At 43.1% G+C, this 15,471-nt stretch overlaps 1 protein-coding gene across 3 annotated transcripts in view; it reads right to left on the bottom strand.

Moving 5' to 3' along the window:
* The window catches only part of LOC110523126 (cyclin-I), a 37,310-nt gene that overhangs the window by 7,745 nt on the left and 14,094 nt on the right, over positions 1 to 15,471 (bottom strand). For 2 of the 3 annotated variants that reach the window (XM_036976671.2, XM_036976666.2), the window contains exons 3-6: positions 11,709 to 11,843; positions 8,652 to 8,726; positions 6,085 to 6,225; positions 3,135 to 3,371 (exon numbers count right to left, since the gene is read on the bottom strand). In XM_036976671.2, the coding sequence (XP_036832566.1) occupies positions 3,135 to 3,371; positions 6,085 to 6,225; positions 8,652 to 8,726; positions 11,709 to 11,843 (588 nt within the window). Of the gene's footprint in view, positions 1 to 3,134; positions 3,372 to 6,084; positions 6,226 to 8,651; positions 8,727 to 11,708; positions 11,847 to 15,471 lie in introns of all 3 variants that reach the window. The other variant, XM_090233630.1, reaches the window with a different exon arrangement.

Raw genomic sequence — 15,471 nt, 5'->3', positions numbered from 1 at the left:
ATCCTTCTTTAACCCGTCTCCTCCCCTTCATCTACACTGATTTGAAGTGGATTTAACAAGTGACATCAATAAGGGATCATCGCTTTCACCTGGTCGGCCTGTCGCAGAAAGAGCAGGTGTTCCTAATGTTTTGTACACTCCGTGTGCGTATGCCCCCTGTAAGACCTTATGATCTGTGATACATCGTGGAGTCATTAATACTCCTTATAGCTCTAACTTATTCAACATTAAAACATATTTATGTCTCAAAATAAACCTTTTTTTTTTTCCCGCTTTTTTAAATATATATTTTTTTAGACAGTTTCATCAAAACGTCACATTTCCCGGAGTGGGCTCTCTGGTACTTTTAATGATATAACATAAAAAAAAATGTACATTATATGTCATTAACCAATCACAGACCTCCTTTAGGATTGCACCTTCAGCAAATCACCAGCAGAGGGAGTCTGTGTTGAATCTGTGTTGGCAGGGCACATTAAATGTATCAGACATGTCTGGAAATTATATTTAATTGTAGAGTAAATTGCTTAAAACAATATGGTGTTAAAAATGGAGGTAGTTGAGATATTTATATTAATGTTGAATAAATGAATGTAAATGAATGTAAAACATTGTATTTCTATAATGAGAAAAATGAGTTCAATATGTTGTCTGTATCATGTACGGTTCACAGATCATAAGGTATATAGCTAGGTGTCGTCATCTAAAATAACCCTAATTTATAAGACAGTTCTTATTTGAGTAATGGTGGTCGCAACCCATCTATGTGAGACTAGCCACAATAAGGATTAGCCACAATAGTGGCCTTCAAAATAAAAGTATGTCATTGGCAGTGATGCAAATTAATACAAATAGTAGAATTATGACATCATTTAATAGATCATGCTAAAAAAAAAAAGACTGTTAATTTGACACATCTGTTGAAATCACACTGTATGTATTATAGTTTAGAATTGAATTGGGGAAATACTTATTTCACTGTACAACCGTAACTATGGATTGTGGATCAATGACATGGGGTATCAGTCTACTCAGTGACACCCAGAGAAACATTAGCATCATAGCTCTTATTGCAGGACTCTGAAACATCTGTGAATTGAGCCACATTTATTGTCAACCTACGTGTACCGAACACTATTCCAGAGGAAAAACAATACTGCGTGGATGTTTTGGAGTCTGATAACTCTGAGGACGACATTGGGGAAAAAAAACATATTGGGTATTGAGTAGACTTGATATCCCATTTCATTGATCCTCAATCCTTAGGTAATGCTGTACAGTGCAATATGAATGTCAATACACACAATAGGCTGACTGGGGAGGTGATTTCACACAGTCGCAGTCCCGCGATAAGAGCTACAACGCTAATATTTGCGCTAACTCTTCACGGTTGTGTTCTGTGGGTGTCACCGACTAGACTGATACCCCACAGTTGTGTTCTGTGGGTGACACCGACTAGACTGATACCCCACAGTTGTGTTCTGTGGGTGACACCGACTAGACTGATACCCCACAGTTGTGTTCTGTGGGTGTCACCGACTAGACTGATACCCCACAGTTGTGTTCTGTGGGTGTCACCGACTAGACTGATACCCCACAGTTGTGTTCTGTGGGTGACACCGACTAGACTGATACCCCACAGTTGTGTTCTGTGGGTGTCACCGACTAGACTGATACCCCACAGTTGTGTTCTGTGGGTGACACCGACTAGACTGATACCCCATTTCATTGCTTCACATTCCAACCTTGTTTAACATTATCTAGTGTAAATATGTCACGATTCCACAAATTATAACCTTCTGCATCGCTTTCAAAAGAGGTACTTTTATTTTGAAGGCAAACCGCAAATTCCACTATTGTGCCCAATCCTTATTGTGGCGAGCTTCACAACACATACCCCGGTCCGGTCGAGCCTCACTAGCCAGATGAAGCTAGCTGGCTGTTTATAACGTTAGCTTTGGGAAACAGGGTTATTAAGTAGCTGGCTAGCTATTTATTTTCATGAACTGAAGGTCAATTTCAATAGGCGAACAACAAGTGGCTACTTAGCTAAAAGTTACAAGGACTCCTAAATCATTGCTAAGAATAATGAAAATGACTGCAGTTTCTACGGGTCATTGTTTTCAGGCTGGTTGTATTGGTGCTAGCTAGGTACCAAGCTAAAGCTAGCTTCCCCAGAAGTAGAGGTCAAACAAATAATGCCTTATTACCAACGCGGTATTGTAAACACACAGTTCGTGGCCGGTGTTTGCTTGTTTGCAGACTTGGTTTGTACAGCTTTGACAGTGATACTGATAGTAGTGGTGGCGCTTGGCTTGCACGGGCAAATTCAGCACAACACAACATTCTATAATAGAACTGTTGTCATTTAACGCGTCAAATTAAAAGCTTATTTAACAAGTCAAATAGTGTTATTTTGAAAAGTGTAGCTTTTTTCCACACACGCAAAGACCCAAACGGCGTCCCATACTTACAGGAGGTACAAATCTAAAAAGGGCCTAAGTTTCCACTTTCACCATGATAATAAATAAAAATGGTTTGTGATACAAATGTAAAAAGCATTTAAAACAACTTGTCTAGAGGTAGACCAGAGAAACGACATCCCTGATTGGCAGATGAGTAGAATCCCCGATTGGGTTGCTCACCTGTGTTCCCTACAAAATGTTGTTTTGAATGAAAAAAAGCTTTGTACCTAGACACTGAAGAAGGCTGTAAAGCCAAAACGTCTGAATGCGATCCCCGATGCAGCGAAATGAAAACAAGTGAAACCTTAAAAAATGGAAGCTTTAAGTTGACATCAAAACCTTTTATCTGAACGAATGGGTTTTACGCACCATCCAAACTTCTGGGAGAGAGCGACGGTCTTCTTTTGATAAACATCCTTCCTCCCAATGAAGTTCCTATGTGAGAATTTCCAGAACATTCTGAGATAACCATTTTCCACTCCCCTGGTGTGGAATCACCTAGATAGGGAGTGGGGTCAGATTGGACTCCACGTCAACACTGGTACGTGTGTATGATTTAGGTAGAAGCCCTCACTGCCTAACTGGCCGCTATCTCAACATGCTCAACATACTGTACTGCAGGCCTACTTGTGCTTTCTCCTGACCAGGAGGGTAGTGAGAATTTAGTACCTGTGTTTTCCTGAGCAGGTTGATCGTGAGAGCCAGCCAGTCAGGGCAGATATTCTCCAGCTCCAGGGTGATGAGGGCCAGCGCCAGCATGGATCCCCGGGAGAGGGGCTGTAGCAGGGCGCTGTCGGCCAGGCAGTAGTGCAGCTGCTGGGTCAACACGGACAGGTGCTGCGCCGGGTTACACCCCACCAGACCCACCATGAACCGTGGCTTGCAGGACAGCACCATGACATGGAACTGAAGGGGAACAACAGCCAGTTAGTTAGCGGTCCAATCTTTTTCACTAAACTGTTGTAGGTAGGGCTGTGGCGGCGTCTGTATTACCGCCACCCCCCGGCAGTCATGAGTCATGACCGCAGAGTCATGATAACCTCCTTTTAATCACTCTGGACATGTGTTAGTAGTGCCCAGCTTGTTAAACAACCATCAGGTCCTAATGGCCTGGTACTCAGAGCTCTATTGTCCCTCCATCAGGTCCTAATGGCCTGGTACTCAGGGCTCTATTGTCCCTCCATCATGTCCTAATGGTCTGGTACTCAGGGCTCTATTGTCCCTCCATCAGGTCCTAATGGTCTGGTACTCAGGGCTCTATTGTCTCTCCATCAGGTCCTAATGGCCTGGTACTCAGGGCTCTATTGTCCCTCCATCAGGTCACTAATGGTCTGGTACTTAGGGCTCTATTGCCCCTCCATCAGGTCCTAATGACCTGGTACTCAGGGCTCTATTGTCCCTCCATCAGGTCCTAATGGTCTGGTACTCAGGGCTCTATTGTCCCTCTGACATCAATGCAAATGTTATCGAAAATAACAAACACTAGGCCCATCTTACTTTTAAAACTCACGTCACTGTGATGAACAATTTGAACAAAGAAGTTCAACAACACTCATACACATTTCAGAGCTTATGCATATGCATTAGCTTATGCATATTCATAAGCGCAAGCCCGTTATACAATACATAGCCTACCGCATATTACACATGGCAGAAAAACGTAAAACAAAAATGATTTAAGATGTCGTTGGTACATAATTGGTCTAGCCTATACTCCAAAATGAAACAAATTTGAGTAATTTCCTTTCAGTGTGGACTGTATTATTATACATGGACTGTTGGGACTGTTAACGCTCCAAAATGTCTATCCATTGAGTCTGAGAGAGAACTTACAGCCTTAGGCGATGCAGTTGGTTCGTTGATTGTGTGCAGGGCAGTTTACAGTTAGCCTAAAATTATAGTGCATTTGAATATGAATAGCCTAGTAATAGGGAATAGTTAAAAAAATATTTTCATAATTAATTGCGTGACACATTACCTTAAGCTATACAGAATATCTCACCACTACTTCAAGCCTCTAGTGGTGGTTCTGTCTAGGACACTACTTCAAGCCTCTAGGGTGGTTCTGTCTAGGACACTACTTCAAGCCTCTAGTGGTGGTTCTGTCTAGGACACTACTTCAAGCCTCTAGGGTGGTTCTGTCTAGGACACTACTTCAAGCCTCTAGGGTGGTTCTGTCTAGGACACTACTTCAAGTCTCTAGGGTGGTTCTGTCTAGGACACTACTTCAAGCCTCTAGGGTGGTTCTGTCTAGGACACTACTTCAAGTCTCTAGGGTGGTTCTGTCTAGGACACTACTTCAAGTCTCTAGGGTGGTTCTGTCTAGGACACTACTTCAAGCCTCTAATGGTGGTTCTGTCTAGGACACTACTTCAAGCCTCTAGGGTGGTTCTGTCTAGGACACTACTTCAAGCCTCTAGGGTGGTTCTGTCTAGGACACTACTTCAAGCCTCTAGTGGTAGTTCTGTCTAGGACACTACTTCAAGCCTCTAGTGGTGGTTCTGTCTAGGACACTACTTCAAGTCTCTAGTGGTGGTTCTGTCTAGGACACTACTTCAAGCCTCTAGTGGTGGTTCTGTCTAGGACACTACTTCAAGCCTCTAGTGGTGGTTCTGTCTAGGACACTACTTCAAGTCTCTAGGGTGGTTCTGTCTAGGACACTACTTCAAGTCTCTAGGGTGGTTCTGTCTAGGACACTACTTCAAGTCTCTAGGGTGGTTCTGTCTAGGACACTACTTCAAGCCTCTAGGGTGGTTCTGTCTAGGACACTACTTCAAGCCTCTAGGGTGGTTCTGGCTAGGACACTACTTCAAGCCTCTAGGGTGGTTCTGTCTAGGACACTACTTCAAGCCTCTAGTGGTGGTTCTGTCTAGGACACTACTTCAAGTCTCTAGTGGTGGTTCTGTCTAGGACACTACTTCAAGCCTCTAGTGGTGGTTCTGTCTAGGACACTACTTCAAGCCTCTAGTGGTGGTTCTGTCTAGGACACTACTTCAAGCCTCTAGTGGTGGTTCTGTCTAGGACACTACTTCAAGCCTCTAGTGGTGGTTCTGTCTAGGACACTACTTCAAGTCTCTAGTGGTGGTTCTGGCTAGGACACTACTTCAAGCCTCTAGTGGTGGTTCTGTCTAGGACACTACTTCAAGTCTCTAGGGTGGTTCTGTCTAGGACACTACTTCAAGTCTCTAGTGGTGGTTCTGTCTAGGACACTACTTCAAGCCTCTAGTGGTGGTTCTGTCTAGGACACTACTTCAAGCCTCTAGTGGTGGTTCTGTCTAGGACACTACTTCAAGCCTCTAGTGGTGGTTCTGTCTAGGACACTACTTCAAGCCTCTAGGGTGGTTCTGTCTAGGACACTACTTCAAGCCTCTAGTGGTGGTTCTGTCTAGGACACTACTTCAAGCCTCTAGTGGTGGTTCTGTCTAGGACACTACTTCAAGCCTCTAGGGTGGTTCTGTCTAGGACACTACTTCAAGCCTCTAGGGTGGTTCTGTCTAGGACACAACTTCAAGCCTCTAGTGGTGGTTCTGTCTAGGACACAACTTCAAGTCTCTAGTGGTGGTTCTGTCTAGGACACTAGGACAGGACTATGAACGTGGTGACGGAACCCAATACTCACAATGTGTAGAAATTCCAGCGGAGTTGCAGCGTGCAGGTCCCAGTTGAGTTTATCCAGAATGATCCTCTCCATTCTCAGTATCTCTGATGGGGAGCAGCCACATCTGCTGCTGCTGGCCAAGTCACGCAGCAACGGCACACGCTGCGCGCACACACACACACGCACGCACACATGACTTTGGGTTAGTTGGGTTCAAAACAACAATAGCAAACACGCACCAAAGGCAGCCCACCAACCAATTTGTCACCAAGAACTCTAATCATCTTATTTCAACTTAATTGTCTGACCTCCTAATGGTACTAATCACAGAGCCTGATGGTGTTGTATGTAATGGTTATGTATTCACTAAGGAGCCTGATGGTGTTGTATGTAATGGTTATGTATTCACCAAGGAGCCTGATGGTGTTGTATGTAATGGTTATGTATTCACTAAGGAGCCTGATGGTGTTGTATGTAATGGTTATGTATTCACCAAGGAGCCTGATGGTGTTGTATGTAATGGTTATGTATTCACCAAGGAGCCTGATGGTGTCGTATGTAATGGTTATGTATTCACTAAGGAGCCTGATGGTGTTGTATGTAATGGTTATGTATTCACTAAGGAAGGACTGATGGTGTTGTATGTAATGGTTATGTATTCACTAAGGAGCCTGATGGTGTAGGATGTAATGGTTATGTATTCACTAAGGAGCCTGATGGTGTAGGATGTAATGGTTATGTATTCACCAAGGAGCCTGATGGTGTAGGATGTAATGGTTATGTATTCACTAAGAAGCCTGATGGTGTTGTATGTAATGGTTATGTATTCACTAAGGAGCCTGATGGTGTTGTATGTAATGGTTATGTATTCACCAAGGAGCCTGGTGGTGTCGTATGTAATGGTTATGTATTCACTAAGGAGCCTGATGGTGTTGTATGTAATGGTTATGTATTCACCAAGGAGCCTGATGGTGTTGTATGTAATGGTTATGTATTCACCAAGGAGCCTGGTGGTGTCGTATGTAATGGTTATGTATTCACTAAGGAGCCTGATGGTGTCGTATGTAATGGTTATGTATTCACTAAGGAAGGACTGATGGTGTTGTATGTAATGGTTATGTATTCACTAAGGAGCCTGATGGTGTTGTATGTAATGGTTATGTATTCACTAAGGAGCCTGATGGTGTCATATGTAATGGTTATGTATTCACTAAGGAGCCTGATGGTGTCGTATGTAATGGTTATGTATTCACTAAGGAGCCTGATGGTGTCGTATGTAATGGTTATGTATTCACCAAGGAGCCTGATGGTGTCGTATGTAATGGTTATGTATTCACTAAGGAGCCTGATGGTGTTGTATGTAATGGTTATGTATTCACTAAGGAGCCTGATGGTGTTGTATGTAATGGTTATGTATTCACCAAGGAGCCTGATGGTGTTGTATGTAATGGTTATGTATTCACTAAGGAGCCTGATGGTGTTGTATGTAATGGTTATGTATTCACTAAGGAGCCTGATGGTGTAGGATGTAATGGTTATGTATTCACTAAGGAGCCTGATGGTGTTGTATGTAATGGTTATGTATTCACTAAGGAGCCTGATGGTGTTGTATGTAATGGTTATGTATTCACCAAGGAGCCTGATGGTGTTGTATGTAATGGTTATGTATTCACCAAGGAGCCTGATGGTGTTGTATGTAATGGTTATGTATTCACCAAGGAGCCTGATGGTGTTGTATGTAATGGTTATGTATTCACCAAGGAGCCTGATGGTGTTGTATGTAATGGTTATGTATTCACTAAGGAGCCTGATGGTGTAGGATGTAATGGTTATGTATTCACTAAGGAAGGACTGATGGTGTAGGATGTAATGGTTATGTATTCACCAAGGAGCCTGATGGTGTTGTATGTAATGGTTATGTATTCACTAAGGAGCCTGATGGTGTAGGATGTAATGGTTATGTATTCACTAAGGAGCCTGATGGTGTAGGATGTAATGGTTATGTATTCACCAAGGAGCCTGATGGTGTCGTATGTAATGGTTATGTATTCACTAAGGAGCCTGATGGTGTCGTATGTAATGGTTATGTATTCACCAAGGAGCCTGATGGTGTTGTATGTAATGGTTATGTATTCACTAAGGAGCCTGATGGTGTTGTATGTAATGGTTATGTATTCACTAAGGAGCCTGATGGTGTTGTATGTAATGGTTATGTATTCACTAAGGAGCCTGATGGTGTTGTATGTAATGGTTATGTATTCACTAAGGAGCCTGATGGTGTTGTATGTAATGGTTATGTATTCACTAAGGAGCCTGATGGTGTAGGATGTAATGGTTATGTATTCACCAAGGAGCCTGATGGTGTTGTATGTAATGGTTATGTATTCACCAAGGAGCCTGATGGTGTTGTATGTAATGGTTATGTATTCACCAAGGAGCCTGATGGTGTTGTATGTAATGGTTATGTATTCACTAAGGAGCCTGATGGTGTTGTATGTAATGGTTATGTATTCACTAAGGAGCCTGATGGTGTAGGATGTAATGGTTATGTATTCACTAAGGAGCCTGATGGTGTAGGATGTAATCACCTCGTCCTCCTCGCTGGTTTTGGCAGCCAGGAAGTAACAGGCGATGGCGATGCAGCGGAGGTACTTTGGACGGGCCTGAGGAGAGAGAGAGAGAGACTAGCTCAGGCCTATCACTTTGGAAGGGCCTGAAGAGGGGAGAGAACGGAGTCACTGGGTCAGGACTTAAGTGGAGAGAGAAAGGAGAGGCTGGATCAGGACTGAAGTGGAGAGAGAACGGAGAGACTGGGTCAGGACTGAAGTGGAGAGAGAACGGAGAGACTGGGTCAGGACTGAAGAGGAGAGAGAACGGAGAGACTGGGTCAGGACTGAAGAGGAGAGAGAACGGAGAGACTGGGTCAGGACTGAAGAGGAGAGAGATAATGGACATCTACCCCCCCACTACCACTATCAGATTAGAGCCATAAAGGAGACTAGACATCTACCACCCCACTACCACTATCAGATTAGAGCCATAAGGGAGACTAGACATCTACCACTATCAGATTAGAGCCATAAGGGAGACTAGACATCTACCACCCCCCCCCCCCCCCCCCCCCCCCCCCCACTATCAGATTAGAGCCATAAAGGAGACTAGACATCTAAAACTATCAGATTAGAGCCATAAGGGAGACTAGGCATCTACCCCCCCCACTACCACTATCAGATTAGAGCCATAAGGGAGACTAGGCATCTTCCACCCCACTACCACTATCAGATTAGAGCCGTAAGGGAGATTAGACATCTAACCCCCCCCACTATATCAGATTAGAGCCATAAAGGAGACTAGACATCTACAACTATCAGATTAGAGCCATAAGGGAGACTAGGCATCTTCCACCCCACTACCACTATCAGATTAGAGCCGTAAGGGAGATTAGACATCTAACCCCCCCCACTATATTAGATTAGAGCCATAAAGGAGACTAGACATCTACAACTATCAGATTAGAGCCATAAGGGAGACTAGGCATCTTCCACCCCACTACCACTATCAGATTAGAGCCGCAAGGGAGATTAGACATCTAACCCCCCCCACTATATCAGATTAGAGCCATAAAGGAGACTAGACATCTACCCACCCCACTATCAGATTAGAGCCATAAAGGAGACTAGACATCTACCCACCCCACTACCAGACTGGGGGGGGGCTATGTTTTTGTCCCCCCCCACTCTGTTTCTGAAATCACCATCACCCACTAATTAACTTGTCATTTTTGTAAATTAAGTGTTTAAGATAGTAATGTAAAGTGGAATATGAGCAAAACACTTTAGTGAAGAGGGGGGGATTTGTAATCAATAGTTACATATCGAGATATTATTTTCAATGATACATAGTATCGTTTTAACAATATCGTAATATTATTTTGCCTGCACAAAAAACTCCAGTATTTTTTCCTTCATAGCTTGTTCTTACATCTTTTAAAATAGTGAGCCAACATGTCTTCAGCACTTGTATTTCCATGACGGATCAAAACTCATGGCTCGTCTCTCTGCAGTTGACATATTTTATTACATTTTTTATTTAACCATTATTTAAATAATTATTATTTACAACATATGGTGAGCAATACGTTTCAAAACATCGAATCACAATAAAATCACAATATCAAATCGCAATACATATTGTATCGGCTCCTACGTATCGTGATACTATCGTATCGTGATACTATCGTATCGTGAAGTCCCATGGTGATTCCCAGCCCTAATGGCTAATACATTTTTATTGTCCCATTGTTACTGATAAAATAATGTATATGTTGAAAGATAATGATAAAATAATTCCACTCTGAAACCTTATAATTGTATGAAATTGATTAGAATCATAAAATTATAATCTGATGACGTGTCGTAGTTTTAATCAGAATTAGATTAAACAATGTATCTGTATCGTGGAAAAACACAGGCTGTCTGAGCACGGCGTAGCTTAGGATTTGAACTTGTATGTGTGTGCCTCTGAGGAACCTATGATAGCATAGGGAGTACTTCTCAAGGTTTCCCTCATCTCGGGGGAATGGAACTGTCGGCTGGGTAGTGATACACAGTGGTGAGAACTACGGAGAAGGATAAAACTCACCTACTGTGTGGAAGTATGTGCGTAGGATACCTACTGTTTGTGTGGAAGTGTGTGCGTAGGATACCTACTGTTTGTGTGGAAGTATGTGATTATGATATCTACTGTTTGTGTGGAAGTATGTGATTATGATATCTACTGTTTGTGTGGAAGTATGTGATTATGATACCTACTGTTTGTGTGGAAGTATGTGATTATGATATCTACTGTTTGTGTGGAAGTATGTGATTATGATATCTACTGTTTGTGTGGAAGTATGTGATTATGATACCTACTGTTTGTGTGGAAGTATGTGATTATGATATCTACTGTTTGTGTGGAAGTATGTGATTATGATACCTACTGTTTGTGTGGAAGTATGTGATTATGATATCTACTGTTTGTGTGGAAGTATGTGATTATGATACCTACTGTTTGTGTGGAAGTATGTGATTATGATATCTACTGTTTGTGTGGAAGTATGTGATTAGGATATCTACTGTTTGTGTGGAAGTATGTGATTATGATATCTACTGTTTGTGTGGAAGTATGTGATTATGATACCTACTGTTTGTGTGGAAGTATGTGATTAGGATATCTACTGTTTGTGTGGAAGTATGTGATTATGATATCTACTGTTTGTGTGGAAGTATGTGCGTAGGATACCTACTGTTTGTGTGGAAGTATGTGCGTAGGATATCTACTGTTTGTGTGGAAGTATGTGCGTAGGATACCTACTGTTTGTGTGGAAGTATGTGATTAGGATATCTACTGTTTGTGTGGAAGTATGTGCGCAGCTATAAAATGGATGACTTTGTATAATGGACTTTAGAATGTTCTCTGAATAAACGGTACTAATCTTCTGCACAAACGGAGTCTTTGCCTAATTGTTATTACACCCATGGTCTTACAAACCTCGGGGATTGGTCAAAGCTATTTGATTGATAGTTATTATCAATGGGATTGAACATTCTCGTGACAGTTACTTATGAAAAAAGATAACATTAAAAACCCGCAGGGTACCTTACCTTTATAGTGCCTAAAAACCTGTCCAAAATACTGATGGCTAGGGAGAGGGTCTCTGGATAGAGCTTGGTGTCATTGTGGAGGTTAATGAGCCAGCACACAGCCTCATCACGCTGGGCAGGGGAGATGTCTGTATCCTGGGAACAACAGAAGCAGAGGGGTCCGTAAAAAAAAAAAACTTTTTTTTTTTTAAATCACAGGACACGTCACAGGTTGGTTGCTGAGGAGACATAGCATGAGCGTCAGTAAACAGTGCTTCACATTCAGAGAAAATTAACTGAAAAAAAATTACAATTAGGATATACGTATTAAAACCTAGTCACTGAAATAACTTACAAAAGTCTCAACCAAAGTCAAAATCATAGGCTTGATTAAACTACAGGAACAATATATAATTTGAGAAAAAGGCACATGAATGTCAACGAAATAAAGAAATGCTGTTAACATCTGTTAAAAGTATGTTGGTCCCTTGACAACAAAGTAAACGAGAATGTTAAGACCATGACACAACTGACCTTCTGAACCGACCTGCTTAATTAAGGAGCCTGTAGTCTAGCTTCGGTATGCTGCTAGGAGAAGTGAACGTGTGTGCCTTGCATAATCCCTTAAAAGGGATACTTCTGGATTTTGGCCCTATACTTACTTCCCCAGAGTCAGATTAATTTGTGGATACCATTTGTATGTCTCTATGCCCTGATTGCACGCCTATAGGTATCTGCTAGAATTCTGCTAGCATGCTAGAAGATACCCATAGTCTTCCAGTCATTGCGGTAGCGCTAGTTAGCAACAACCTTCAAACTGCTCGCAGGGATATAAAACAGGGATATAAAAATGGTATCCACAAATTAATTTGACTCTTGGGAAGTAGATAAACGGCACCATTGCCAAAATCCTAGGTCTTAGTCGCACAATTTTATATCTACACTGAAAAAAAATATGAAGGCAACATGTAAAGTGTTGGTCCCATGTTTCATGAGCTGAAATAACATAATTTTCCATACGCACAAAAAGCTTTTTACTCTCAAATTTTGGGCACAAATATGTTTATATACCTGTTAGCGAGCATTTCTCCTTTGCCAATATATCAAGAAGCTGATGAACAGCATGATCATTACACAGGTGCACCTTGTGCCGGGGAAAATAAAAGGCCACCAAAATGTGCCATTTTGTCACAACACACTGCCACAGATCTCAAGTTGAGGGAGCGTGCAATTGGCATGCTGTCTGCAGGAACGAGAACTGTTGCCAGAGAATTGAATGTTAATTTCTACCATAGGCCTCCAACGTTGTTTTAGAGAAATTGGCAGTAAGTCCAACCAGCCACACAACCGCAGAGCACATGTAAGGCGTTGTGAAAATGTCAACATTGTGAACAGAGTGCCCCATGGTGGTGGTGGGGTTATGGTATTGGCAGGCATAAGCTATGGACAACGAACACAATTGCAATTTATAGATGGCAATTTGAATGCACAGATACTGTGACGAGATCCTGAGGCACAATGTGAGACATATTTTTTTTTAAAGCTATCTTTGACCAACAGATGCATATCTGTATTCCCAGTCATGTGAAATCCGTTAGGATTTAGATTAGGGCCTCATGAATTTATTGCTGAAAAAAAAACAACTAACCAGCACAACTCTCACTGGAAGTCTTGCATTCTTCCCATAACTCTGACCTCAGGTGATATAGATAGCTGTACCAAGGAAATAACCTAACAATTTCACCACCTCCATGGTCTAACATTGGCAGCAGTTAGCCTAGCGGTTAGAGGCAAGTCAGCACAAATAAAATACCTGTATGTATGCGTGTCTTTCGAAGGGGTTGGGTTAAAAGTGGAAGCCAAATTTCAGGTGGACTTTGGGTGCAATTGATCAACACAGTTATTTTAATGACCTGCTGCTTTCTCTTTCATTTTGACAACAGTATGTTGTTATGTGTTGTGGGACTCAGCTGACTGCCGGGAGATGGCTTTTTGGGCACGTACAAAAAAACTTTACTTTAGACCAGAGCCCAAGTGCACTAGGGGAAAACGGATACCAATTGGGACACAATCAATAATTTGCTTTAAAGTGACCTGAACTAGCCTTGCCCTAAAGCCACCGGGCCATTTCTCACCATTATGTCGCCTTGTTAAAGTGACTCTTGCATCATTGTGAAATTAGTAGTCAGCGAGCAAAACAACCAATCTACCAGGACCCCCTGTTATTGTCTTGACATGCTTGAATTGACTTTACTGCACTCCGTGTTTGGGACAGGCTCTGCCCGTTAGTTACTGCACTCTGTTATTTGGGACAGGCAAGGCCCGTTACTGCACTACGTTATTTGGGACAGGCAAGGCCCGTTACCGCACTCCGTTTTTGGGACAGGCAAGGCCCGTTACTGCACTTCGTTTTTGGGACGTTTTTTCTCCCCATAACAACTGACCTCAGGTGATATACACTGCTCAAAAAAAGAAAGGGAACACTAAAATAACACATCCTAGATCTGAATGAATTAAATATTCTTATTAAATACTTTTTTCTTTACATAGTTGAATGTGCTGACAACAAAATCACACAAAAATTATCAATGGAAATCAAATGTATCAACCCATGGAGGTCTGGATTTGAAGTCACACTCAAAATTAAAGTGGAAAACCACACTACAGGCTAATCCAACTTTGATGTAATGTCCTTAAAACAAGTCAAAATGAGGCTCAGTAGTGTGTGTGGCCTCCACGTGCCTGTATGACCTCCCTATAACGCCTGGGCAAGCTCCTGATGAGGTGGCGGATGGTCTCCTGAGGGATCTCCTCCCAGACCTGGACTAAAGCATCCGCCAACTCCTGGACAGTCTTGGTGGATGGAGCGAGACATGATGTCCCAGATGTGCTCAATTGGATTCAGGTCTGGGGAACGGGCGGGCCAGTCCATAGCATCAATGCCTTCCTCTTGCAGGAACTGCTGACACACTCCAGCCACATGAGGTCTAGCATTGTCTTGCATTAGGAGGAACCCAGGGCCAACCGCACCAGCATATGGTCTCACAAGGGGTCTGAGGATCTCATCTCGGTACCTAATGGCAGTCAGGCTACCTCTGGCGAGCACATGGAGGGCTGTGCGGCCCCCCAAAGAAATGCCACCCCACCCCACACCATGACTGACCCACCGCCAAACTGGTCATGCTGAAGGATGTTGCAGGCAGCAGAACGTTCTCCACGGCGTCTCCAGCCTGTCACGTCTGTCACTTGTGCTCAGTGTGAACCTGCTTTCATCTGTGAAGAGCACAGGGCGCCAGTGGCGAATTTTCCAATCTTGGTGTTCTCTGGCAAATGCCAAACATCCTGCACGGTGTTGGGCTGCAAGCACAAACCCCACCTGTGGACGTCGGGCCCTCATACCACCCTCATGGAGTCTGTTTCTGACCATTTGAGCAGACACATGCACATTTGTGGCCTGCTGGAGGTCCTTTTGCAGGGCTCTGGCAGTGCTCCTCCTGCTCCTCCTTGCACAAAGGCAGAGGTAGCAGTCCTGCTGCTGGGTTGTTGCCCTCCTACGGCCTCCTCCACGTCTCCTGATGTACTGGCCTGTCTCCTGGTAGCGCCTCCATGCTCTGGACACTACACTGACAGACACAGCAAACCTTCTTGCCACAGCTCGCATTGATGTGCCATCCTGGATGAGCTGCACTACCTGAGCCACTTGTGTGGGTTGTAGACTCCGTCTCATGCTACCACTAGAGTGAAAGCACCGCCAGCATTCAAAAGTGACCAAAACATCAGCCAG

Source organism: Oncorhynchus mykiss, chromosome 5 (genome assembly GCF_057628025.1).
Source record: "Oncorhynchus mykiss isolate SJ-2025 chromosome 5, ASM5762802v1, whole genome shotgun sequence".
NCBI classification, from domain to species: domain Eukaryota; kingdom Metazoa; phylum Chordata; class Actinopteri; order Salmoniformes; family Salmonidae; genus Oncorhynchus; species Oncorhynchus mykiss.
The sequence above is the reverse complement of the archived record's forward strand: the minus strand, read 5'-3'. Positions and strand labels throughout refer to the sequence as shown.